Source organism: Aplidium turbinatum, chromosome 10, assembly GCF_918807975.1.
Source record: "Aplidium turbinatum chromosome 10, kaAplTurb1.1, whole genome shotgun sequence".
Lineage (NCBI taxonomy): Eukaryota > Metazoa > Chordata > Ascidiacea > Aplousobranchia > Polyclinidae > Aplidium > Aplidium turbinatum.
In genome coordinates, this window is record NC_137481.1 from 9,261,464 (window position 1) to 9,273,215 (window position 11,752).

Sequence of the window (11,752 nt, forward strand, 5' to 3'; positions counted from 1 at the left end):
TAGATTATCTAACGTCACAACTATGCTCAATTGCTCATGGACGCTGCAGCCCACATGGCGATCAAATAATTTCAGTCATAAAGTTCAATAAAAGAAATTGTTTTGAAGCGATTTTTGAAAGTGGTTTAAATTTTTAATACAGCAAGTATAGGCTAAACAGCACCAACTGGGAAGCTGTGGTTTGCTATATTGTGTCTAGTCTAGTGTCTTATATAAAGGGTTAGTTGGCTACAGTACACAAGCGCAATAAGCTGGCTAATGTTGAGAATGCCCAGTTTTGTAATATGCAAGTAGGCCTAATCTTTTATGTTTGTTTTCGTATGCATAGTGGTATATGATAGATATGAAGAGTTTGGTTGATTGGACGAAACAAAAAAAAAACTCACCTTTGGTGTTACGAAGGTGAGTTACAGGCAAGTGCATTTAAGCTTAGTAGCAAAGCTAGTAAAAAATTGTGGGTGGCACACTAGCACAACTAGCCTATTTGGATGTTACACTATTTTTCCCAATGTGGTGGATAGTCGCTACATTTGCTTCAGTCGAACTTTCGCTAACTCCCAATTTATAGTGGAAAAATAAATCGTTTTTAAAGATTTTTGATGGAAACACTGGAGCATAACAATAACATTTTACCAAGAACGTGTTTTTCAAAACGTTGAAATGATAGCGCAAGTGAATGTGGTACTGAAACATGATATCATCCGTTTTCAAGGTCATGCAGACTGCAGAGCTTGTCAATGTCAGCTTAAGATAGCGGGAGCACGCGCTACTTTTGATTCGAGTAGCAGAAACGGTTGCGCGCTACTTTTAATCGACTGGTAGGGAGAACGCCGCTCATTTGGCATATTGTAGTAGTAGCGCGCTACTTTCAAAGTAGCAGATGCCTACCTCTGTGAAGACCACCAGAAAGCTTCAGCAGTTCGGGATTTAAAAATTGACCGAGAGATTCCTCACGTCTTTTTCTTCCAAGGGGTTCTTTTTACTACTTGTTAGTTGTGCTGACTTTTCAACGAATTGGAATAAACCCGATGGATAAACTTTCATCAAAATCTGATTTCAAAATCTTACTTAGAAAACATTATTTGGTCTTCAATCTAACGGTTACCCATTATAATCACGTAATAATTTCCTCCACGAACAGAATTTTCACTTTTTTAATAAAAGGCTACGTTTCAAACAGAAATAACAATTGAAACGAAATGTCAGATACGATACAAACGGCAGATAGTACCATTTAAAAGACCAAGCATATAAGCAGCGTCCATTGAAAGATGCGAAACATGTAGTCGGATTTAAATCCGATTTTTGTTGAGCTCTGCACTGGATCAGTATCAACATTTAAACATCCGCATTTGTGGTTCCTAGTCAACAAGATACCATCGCAGCTGAATAGCTGCTAAGTCCAGATTTTGAAAGTTAAAGATAAAATCGGTGTGAAAAAGATAAGTACCTCAAGAGAACCAAACACATCATATACAATACATATAATTCAAATACACAAAGCAAATACTCAGACTCGCCCAAAGTAGGCTACTCTAGTGTTTTGAACAGAAAGTAAATTTGCAATATTTAAAAAGTGTTTGTTTGTTTGTTTGTCATATCTTTATCCAGCATTGTGGGAAAGCGGACTTTAGCGCTATGCATCGGTGTACTCGAAATCGATCACTGGGTAGAGGCAATTATCGTAAAGTTTCTTGCCCAGAGAAACAACAGCAAGTGCGGGTGGCTGGAGTCGAACATGCAGGCTCTCGACTGCGAGTCCAACGTGCTAACCACTCGGCCAAGTGTAATTTCAATGGACTTCCGTCATCGGATACGTGCTGTGAAAACAATATCATAGAATAGATTCTTCTTTTGTAATATGAAAGAAAAATGATTGTTTATACATGTCGTATTCCAATACCGACTTAGACAAATTAGCAGCAGTTAAAATAAAGATTACATTACGGAAAAATGTATTGAAATGTTTGTTAAAACCACAATGGTAGAAGTAGGGGATTTTTCGTTCAAATTAAAAGGGAACAAACGAAAGCGTGAAAACGTAGACAACTTCTAGCTTTTTCGCTGGAGTTGAATTTTAAAGATGTCTTCAGAAAACCTTCCCAATCATGATGCATTTAATTCATTAACATAAATTAACACAAAAGCAACGATAACAATGCAGAGTTGGGTAGAAGAACACAACAAATGTAGCAACAATAAATGAAACAAATCTTTAAAAAACAGATTTATAACATACCAAAATAAACAAGCTCAGAAAACAATTCAGAAACAAAAAGAAGATATTTCGGGTAGTGATTAGGACCTAAACCAGTGGTTCTCAACCTTTTCTGAGTCATGGCCCCCCAGACTGTGGCTCTAAAAGACCGTGGCCCCCTTGAGTGAAATAAAAATGTATTTGTTTAAAGAACAACGAAATCAATGAAAACAGTTAACGAGTGATTAAATGATTTATACCTCAGTGCGAAACTTGCGCCTGATTTTGTTTTAGCAAGCCTTTTATATTCGGCTCAGTCTTTGATACAGCAAGACGAATATCACTGCGCACATCGAGACGATTACGTGCTTTCGTTTTAATGGTATGCTTTTAGCTGGCTTTACGATACTATCACCTACATGAGTGTTTTTTGTGTCACAATTGTACGCTTCTGTCAATTAATATACACATGTTATAATTCAGTAATGAAACCTTTTATCGTGCCCCCCCCCTGAGGACGCTCTGTTGCCCTCTTGGGGGGCCGAGGGCCACGGTTGAGAACCCCTGACCTAAACACTTCAATAGTTCTCTACTAGGCCACATTTGCATTTTCGTTGAAACTGGTAATCTTCCAGTGTTAAGTTTGAATAAATAAAATCTCAATGTTTCGAACGTTGAACAGTAGGCTATGCCACGATATTAACCGTGTTGCAAGTAAATCAGATGTCAAACCTTCCTTGTTACAAAATACGCCAATGTGAGCTACTAACTTCCGTTGGCTTTGGTTTGTCCAAGAAACGCAAAAGATTTTGTTAAGGCGATTCCAGACCTTTTCATGCCAGCCTGCGAAACGTCAGTGAAGCAATAAATCAACCTGTTTGTCGTTGCTTATACTTTCATCAGATGAACGTTGTAACTAGTGCTAGAAACGATAATTGTGCTGATAAACACCCAAACTTTTCAGTATTCAACCTAGTGTAGAGTTGGCTTTATGCATTTGTAATACAATAAGCTACATTTAGAACATTTTAATTTAAGTAAAAGTAGCGGATCAACAGCAGAGTTGAATCCTTTACATAGTTTTAGGTGGAATTACATTATAATTATACCATCAAAAATTTTAATGTAGGTCTACATTACAATGTTCTAAAATTTTCAAATTGCAATTACTTTCAAATGTAATAAATTACACGTTTCAATATTTATGTTCATCAATGATTTTTTTATAGTTTGATTAGCCTATATCAAAGACAGTAGAATTGGATTTGATGAAGATTAGGTAAGGGAAATTGTCCGTAGGTATAGCCTACCACAATTTGTTTCGAAATAATTATCGTAAAAAAGAATAGACACGGCAAAAGATCTTTCCAAAAGTAGCTAAGCTTTAGATTGTGATCTAGATATTTTGCCCTGGTTTCTAGCAAATTTGATGGCAGTTTTAAGGAGACCAAGTGTCCTTTTAAATCTGCTTATGAAGTGCCGCACAATTAAAATAGACATGAGTGAATTTTATTGCTTTACACTATCTCCAGTACCGGTAGCCTTAGTTTAGTGAAAGGGGAAAGATATGAAATGCAAAATAATACTAAACCACCTATCAACTAACAACAGTAGAAAAAACAACTGAGCAACAAAAACAGTATTAGGCATTTTCTTGCAAAAACGTGCGAAACGCATTCTCGTTGACTTTTACCAAGCCATCGGAAGATGTTGGAAAGTAAATCTCAAACTTTCGCAGTGACAAAGCGAAAGATACTCCTGTTCCAAACACCTTTCGAAGAGACGAGTTGCCCTCTTCAGACCAGTATTCTCTTAGTTTAGATTTTGTGCAAGGTCCTTGTTTCCGCAATATACTTGCCACTCGCTGCAATGCCATAACAGTGTTCTTTGCAGTTTGGCTTTTAGCGACAACAGAATGATTACCGCTTGCTGTTGGTGGAGCAATAATTGTAACTTCTGAGCTAGAAGTAGACACTGAAGCTTGATTTTTCGGCATTTCTTGTTGTTTATGAGTACGGATATACACTATTGGTTTTGTCTTAGCAAACATAAATCGTCTAAGATTCCGTATGAAGGAAAGAAGAATTAAATGTCGACAGACAGGAAGGACTTCTTGAGGATGTAACAGTGACAATTCTTCAGAAAAGTGAGAAGCTATATACTCACACAGTAAGTCCAAATTAACTTTTTTATCAGGAATTTTGCCTAAATAAGAATAAGCCACATCGGGTACTTTAGGCAGCAATTCATAAAATGTCAAGCTTGATTTTGTTTGGTATGACTTTCCCAAACGAGGTGGTTTGTAAAATATCCACGTGACCCCGACGTCACCATAGCAATTTCCAAAAGAAAATTCATCGGCAGAAGTAGCAATGAAATCAATTACATAAGCCTCAAACGCTAAATTGCTTCTAGCAAATCTTTTTTCTTTAAACTTTGCCTGTGCGACTTCAACAAAAGCACGAGTTTCACAAGAGTAGTTATTTTTAGAGAAATATTCAATGGCAAAATCGTTCAGCAATTTGACGCGTTCTTGTTGGCGTTCTTTATCAAAGGAGGTAGTGATGGTCGGTGACTGCTTTAAATCATTCGGATGTTGCAATTTGCTTATAATAGCTTGGCTACTCGAACTAGCACATACTTCTGATGATGCTGAAGTAAGCTGTGCAGCACGAGATAAATCACTCGGCTTTTGACTTTTCGTTTGCACACATAATCGAGGATGTTCAGATTGAGAAAAGGCAAATCCAGTAGACTTGCCAATGGTTGTAGAATCTGCATTCTCGATAGCATTAATGCATTCGTCATTACATGGTATTACAGTCTCAATGTAGTCCTGACACAAATCTTTGGTATTTTCAACAGAGATACTGTTTTCAACTGAGAATGGTTTCTTTGTCGTAGAATCTGGAGATGCAAGTCTTTCGTCTTCACTTACATCCATCTCAAGTTCATTGTCACTAGAATCTTCCATCGTCTCGTCACTTTGCACTGAAATAATTATTTGAAATAAGATATAAAAAGATATTAATTTTTTTTCAGTTTTGTGTTGTTAACAAGTACATAATTGATATAACACTAATTCTTATGATAATATATCAACACGTCATTGAAATGTAAGTTATGCATTAAACCTTGATTTGCATTGCTAAACTGGCCTATTTCATCTTTTAAAGAGGAGCCAGAGGTTGATAGCTCAGTGGAGTTTGATGACAGGACAGTTAATCGCACGACGAAAGGTGGACATGAAGATTTTCTTGACTTCTTCAAAAAATACAATTTGGGTAGAGAGGTAACTCTTTTGAACCATAAACAGACATAACTCAGCAACAACACTACATTTAACATTATAAAAACAAAAAGCGAACGTTTTCGGCTAGTCATACAGCCCTTTTCAAGCCTATAAGAAAAAATACATATTAAAAGAAATGCTAAAGAATCATATAGTATCACAGCAAAAATATGGTCAAATCTAAACATTTAAGAAACTGTCTCGCTCACACAAAATGACAACTGAAAATTACACAGCACAACGGGTCAAGTATTTGAGAAGTAAAAAATAATTAATTGTTCAGAAAAGGAATCAGGCAGAAATACGCAAGATTGACAGAAGCACAACACGAGATAGTGGCACAAACAAAGAAAATGCGAGAAGCACTAGACGTGATAATTCAATCAAAAACCGTTAAAAATAAGAAGCTCCGCCAGCAAATAATTGCCTGTTGAGCCCTGGGTTTAAAGATTTGATGATCAATGCCTCGTGAATCTTGGTGTCGAACTCGGACAAACACTTACGAACAATTTTGAAGGACTGCAATGACGATTTATTGTTTGAGCACGATTGGCAGTTTCTAATATGGTCTTTAATTGCACTGTTTTTATTAAAATTAGCTAAGTTCAAAAAATCCTCAACCACCAGGCATACTGTAGGAGTCAGCGCATCTGACATCCACTTTCAGACGCTTGTGGTGATGCCACAACATTAATCGAACAAGAAAAGCTTCACTATCTAATTTACCTTGTTTGTGTGCAAGATCCTCACTCAACACTTTATCTCGGTGTCGAGCAACTTTCCCGAGAGGAGTGAAGCCAAACTTGATATTGTCGGCCAAAAAGCTTTGGGTGATGATTTTGACAGAGTCAATTGAAAGACATCCCAGGTCAGAGCTAAAATGTGAAGCAACTTCTTCACTAAGCTCATTCACACTCAAACCTTCAGAAAATTCAGATTTCTGAAAAATTTGCAACATTCAGCTTGGTTGTGTGGTAGACTACTGCTGTATAATGCTTTCAGATGAAATGAGTCTAAAACAAAGATTAACATGCTACCCAAAGAAGAATTTTACACCAAATTAACTTGTCTGCCAGAAAAAATAACAATTGTCAGTTAACCCACCTCTAAGTAACCAGCAATAAAATCGTTTATATCTTCGTCGCTTAAATTCCCCAATACATCTTGCATACTCTGATGGTCTTCACTTGCATTCTTATATTCAGCAAGAGAACAAGTAGTTCGAACTACATTCAGGAAAAAGTTTGAAGTTGATTTCAAGCAGGCAACAGCTTGGCAATGAAGGACATCATGAGGCGTGTCTGGAATAGCCTTTTTGCTATCGTACTTTTGAGAAATCATAGAAAGAAGAAGAGTCAGAGACAAAGAACCTCGATTTATACCAAGAATTCTGGAAATATAGTTTGATAGTTTTCGTTTCGAAACCCCAGTCAGACGAGTTATGGATTTGAAAACTAACGGAGACTCTTTTGAAGTATTTGATGATTGCTTACAAGTTTCTTGAACCACTAAGCGCACACTTTCACAAAAACCATTTTTAAGTAAACCAGATAGTTCAAACTGGTCTGCAGCCTTTAGTGCATTCGAAACTTTTAATTTAAATGCTTGTTCAAAAGGAGGGTGATCAGACATGCTCAACCTCTGTTTCTCACTAAACAAACTTGTCGTCAATGACACCAAGACGCTTTCAAAGTCCATTTTCAAGCTCCCTGAAGCTAGCAGACGACCTGCAGTGACATCTTGAAGCAAGCGATTAGGAAGACTTGAAATGAATGACCACAAAGAATCATCAGACTCTGCTGAATCGTTAGACTGCTTGTGCGGTTTATCATTGACTTTTTCACGTGTCTTTTGCTTTTTAATTTCATCTTTTGATGAACCCTTTTCTCGTTCCATCTTTATCTTTCGTCTCCTTCCGTGTTTCTTTTTCTTGTATGGAGATGTTATAACACAAACTTCTGCTTGCTCAATAAAATCGTCCGGTGTTTTTTCAGAAGATGGGTCTGGCGGCAGTACAGTCACCTCTTTTTGTGGTTTATCTAATTGCAGACAATGCACAACATCGTCTTTTAGTAAAAACATAGAGGGGTACATTAAAAGATAACGCTTGAAGTGCATTTCATGAAATGCAAAAGGACACACAGATTCGGCACCAAAAATGAAATCCCGTTGCAACATCGTCAACAACGGAAAATGCCAGACGTCGTAAAATAACTTTCCAAAAGAAACCTTGTCTGTTTGCTCAGGAAAAGCTTGTTTACAAGCAAAAAATGTGTACTGCTCATATTCATCATGAAACAGTGGAAACCCGTCAGGACCAGGTCTTCTGACAGCAGAAACTATACCTCCAACTAAGTTATGTCTAACCACAACAAACAGATCTTTATTTTCCACGATACTGTCCATCTCAGCCAAACATGAAAAATACGGACATTCTTTGAAAAAAATATCTGATAATTGTTGGAAAGACAAGGTTTTATTTCCAAGATAACTTAAAATCTCAGTTTGTAGAATGTAATGCAATTCTTTGGTATCTTTAAAAAGATTTATCATCATACCATATACAGTACCATACATTTCCATTATGTGAGCCATAAACGTGCCAGGTATTTCCTTTACAAAATGAAATAGCTCACAAAGACGGGATCCAGTTGTATCGTTTTTACTAACAATACGATTTACGTCTTCATGGAATCCATTGACGTATGACGAAATTTCAGGACTAAACACCGGATCTTTTTGGATTTGCAAGAGAGGTTGCTCATCTTCCTGATCTGACTTTTTCAAAAACACCCAAGCACCCTCAATGATCAAACCACAAGAACCAGAAAAATTCTCCACTGCATCTCTAATATCAGAACAATGCACCAACGTAAAGTCACCAAAACAAAGTTTGAACTGAATGTCCAAAATCGATAAAGACGTTGCTTTGGCATGAAAAAACAAATCTTCAATTTCACGAACAATTGCTTCCCGCACATGATGTTTGCAAACTTCTGGTGACGCTTTGTGAATGTCGGCAACAGAAAATATTAATGTGTAAAAACTCTTTGACAGATTCTCAAGCGATAGTTTCATCTTTGAAGGCAACTCTTGAAAAGCCTGTAGGAGTTTACTGAAACAAAGATTTTTATTTAACAACTCTTGTACCTGCGGAACATGAACCATTTCCGTAAATGACATTAGTTGTATGTCTGCTGTCACATCAGAAATAACTGGGTTGTCCGTTTTCATTTCTTCATCAATTCTTTTATTTACAAGTTGAACCCAGTCATTATTTAACTGAAAGATTTCAGAATGTGTCAATAGCAAATCGCGTAAAAACGCTTTATCAATCAGTCCTTTTTGCTTAACTGAAGCTTCAAAATCTTTGACAAGGTTTGATAATAAGATGGGCGATACGGAGGTTTCTAGTAATTCTTTGGTAACTTTAATTACGTGATTATGCAAACATTGCACAAATTCTTCCAGCTGTGCTTGAGATTTAAACTGCTTAAAACATTCTATTAAAAAGTTAAGATAGCAATCAAAACGATGAAAAACGTTGAAGGCAAATTCCTTTTCTTCTGATGCCAGTTTGCGGAGGGTACAAACTATAGCACCTAGACTGGATTTTTTGGTTAAAATAGGCTCAATTTTAATTCGTGTGTTCCACTCAATTAGCATTCCATTCAAGTTCCAGCTATTGTCTACACAAATGTTCTTTACTTCCGACATATTTTCGTTCTGTTGTACTTGTTCACACTTTTCCTTCAAACAAGTTTGTGCAGTAGAAAGCGTCAGTTTATCACATGCATAAACAAGACCATTGTTAGTCATAGATGCAGTTCCCGGCGTGCAATCAAATTTTAAAATGTCCATATTACTTTGAATAGACTCGTTAACAAAATCTGCATCAACAAACTTAGCTTGGTTTTGGTTAATCAATTCAACTAGTTCTCGCAAACTGCGCGGTTTATCTAAGACGTAATTAAGAGTTTCTTGAGCTATTGTTTTCTTCAATGAAGTTTGATAAGCCTTAAATTGAGAAGGATCGTTCAATAGATACATAGCATCTGCCATGGTCAAAATCCAAGCAACAAATGTATCATGGGTATGAGTGCAGTAAGATTCCCAAAACTTGTGTGCTTTAAACAGTTGTGTCAAATTTGCACCTTTTTGTAAGGCGACAATACAATCAGGTTGACACGCATACAAATACCGAAGCTGTTGATTTCTGCAATCCTTTTCGTCACGTTTCTTATTTGCGGTGGTTGCTTTGTCGTGTGGAAGATCAGCTGAGTCGCAGATTTTGTTAGCAGGCAACGTATTAATGTTTTCATGCACGACAGCCTTTTTCAGGAGAGAATCAGACTGTTTGGATGTTGATTGCGTGAAACTGCAATTTTGGGGACATATCTTCACAAAATCTTCTCCATTTTTAATTGTTATTTCAAAACTCTTGTCAGCCATAAACATGGATCGAAGAAACGAACAAGATATAAAATCAGCTGTTCGAAATATACTTTTTTGGATGTCACAAATTTTCATGCTTCCAAGTGCAGTTAATACAATTTCTAGCTTTGACTTTATCACGGATTGAAGAATATCATGAAGCTCTTTTGCTTTTGATGGTGGCAAGCTGTTCACAGACAGATCAACAATCCAATCAAGAAACGACAAGTTCTTTTCTTTCATCTGAAAAAACAACAACAATAATTGTAAGGTTTGCACCTGTAGCCTAAGGGTTGAATTATCCAACCATTTAAACAAATCTACATGAGCACTGAGCAGTCCAGGTTATCAGCCCACTACGGTACTTAGAATAATTAAACTGGCTGCTTGTTTGCCAGGAATAATTCTAATTTATTTAAAGCTTTGTTATTACAGTAGAAAGATCACTGCCTTATGAAAATAACTAACCTTTTGCTTATCCCTTTCTGAAACACTTCTAAAGGTATTTATGACTTCTCCATATTTCAATGCTGGTGTCAAGAGTTTTCGAGCGTAGTTCATTCTTGCCTCCCAAACAAAGCTAGAATCAACCAACTTTAAAAAGTTTACACCATTTTGAATGTAGCCTGTGACATATTGAAAAAAAGTAACGTAATATGTACATTATATCCATAAAAAAACGTTGCAAGGTAAGCCTTGCTTAGCTAGAGCACGTTTTTACGTCCTTTGTTACCAGTATTACGATGGTTGGACGTCAGCAAATTTCGATCCGGCTTGATGGAGGCTTTCCACCTACCGCACTTCTATTTTTCATGTTGACCGCCGCAAGGTTTCTTTTTCGGAGGTCGCTCCGCACGTTATCGCACCACGTCTACTTTGGTCATCCACGTGGATTGCGCCCTTCCAGACTGAACCTTCTTAGGCCAGGAGACCTCTTCCAATAGTTGTACATGGCCGCACTAACGCAGTCTCCTCCATAATAAGACCTCTTTTACTTGATAGATGCCAAGCCTTCTTAATTCTTCACTGGATACTGTGTCCGCCGGTCGCTCTGAGCATATCCACCTCACTATATAGCGTTGTCATTATGACTCAATCGCTTGATGTCTTCCGCAGTGACTGGCCACGTTTCAAGGGCATATAGCATTTCGCTTCTGACACACGTTATCTGATTAGAAAGGGAATAGGCTACTGCTGCTTGCCAAAATGGGAAGGAGCTCTCGGAAATATGCAAACCTGATTCTAGCTGTGACAGCGTCCCTACATCAACCCGACTGACAAATCATATCGCCAGAATGGCAGAAGGCATTAACGGATTCATACTGGTCTTCACCCAATTTCAAGAGCATTATGGCATCTTCTAAAGAAGGGGGTTCACCACAACATCTCTTGCACATATAGTTTGGACCCTCTTTAAACTTGCCACTAATACCAGAGCACTTATGATGAACCCAACTTTTGCAGATAGTGCAGAATATTGAATTACTCCCAACTTCTCGTCCGCACACACCGCCTATCAATTGCAAATGTTGTGCTGCTTTCAGTGAAGCAGGCTACAATGCAAACAGATTGAGTGTAGCCATTCTTCGAAATTAGCACATTTTTACTTCGGCAAAAGCGTTGCCGAGGCCAAACGGCAAAGCTGAAATTGCCTCGGCAATTGCTGTGAACGTTTATTACGAAAAAGTTGCACCAAAGCATGTAAAACGAGAAGCAAAAAATATACTAGAGTAGTCTATCACGACCGCAGTGTTTCATTTGTTGTGATGTAATAATACCAAAAGTAGCAATAAAGCGAGCAACGCGATACGCACGCTGTTACGGTAATT

General features: G+C 37.4%; 1 protein-coding gene across 1 annotated transcript; it reads right to left on the reverse strand.

The window, feature by feature from the left end:
• Positions 1–1,133: 1,133 nt before the first annotated feature.
• LOC145778934 (uncharacterized) lies at positions 1,134–11,320 on the reverse strand. The gene is made up of 5 exons (XM_082590523.1): positions 11,203–11,320; positions 10,392–10,549; positions 6,594–10,166; positions 6,216–6,429; positions 1,134–5,188 (listed from the first exon to the last, which is right to left on the reverse strand). Exons 1-5 carry the CDS (start codon positions 11,318–11,320, stop codon positions 3,840–3,842), a joined length of 5,412 nt encoding a protein of 1,803 aa, XP_082446649.1. The 3' UTR covers positions 1,134–3,839.
• Between the last annotated feature and the right edge of the window lie 432 nt (positions 11,321–11,752).

Coding starts and splice junctions, on each gene's coding strand:
- LOC145778934 (XM_082590523.1), bottom strand. CDS start 11,320: ATGTGCAAGAGATGTTGTGGTGAACCCCCTTCTTTAGAAGATGCCATA. Junction 10,550..11,202: donor CCATTCTGGCGATATGATTT/GTCAGTCGGGTT, acceptor AATATGTCACAG/GCTACATTCAAAATGGTGTA. Junction 10,167..10,391: donor CAGAAAGGGATAAGCAAAAG/GTTAGTTATTTT, acceptor TTGTTTTTTCAG/ATGAAAGAAAAGAACTTGTC.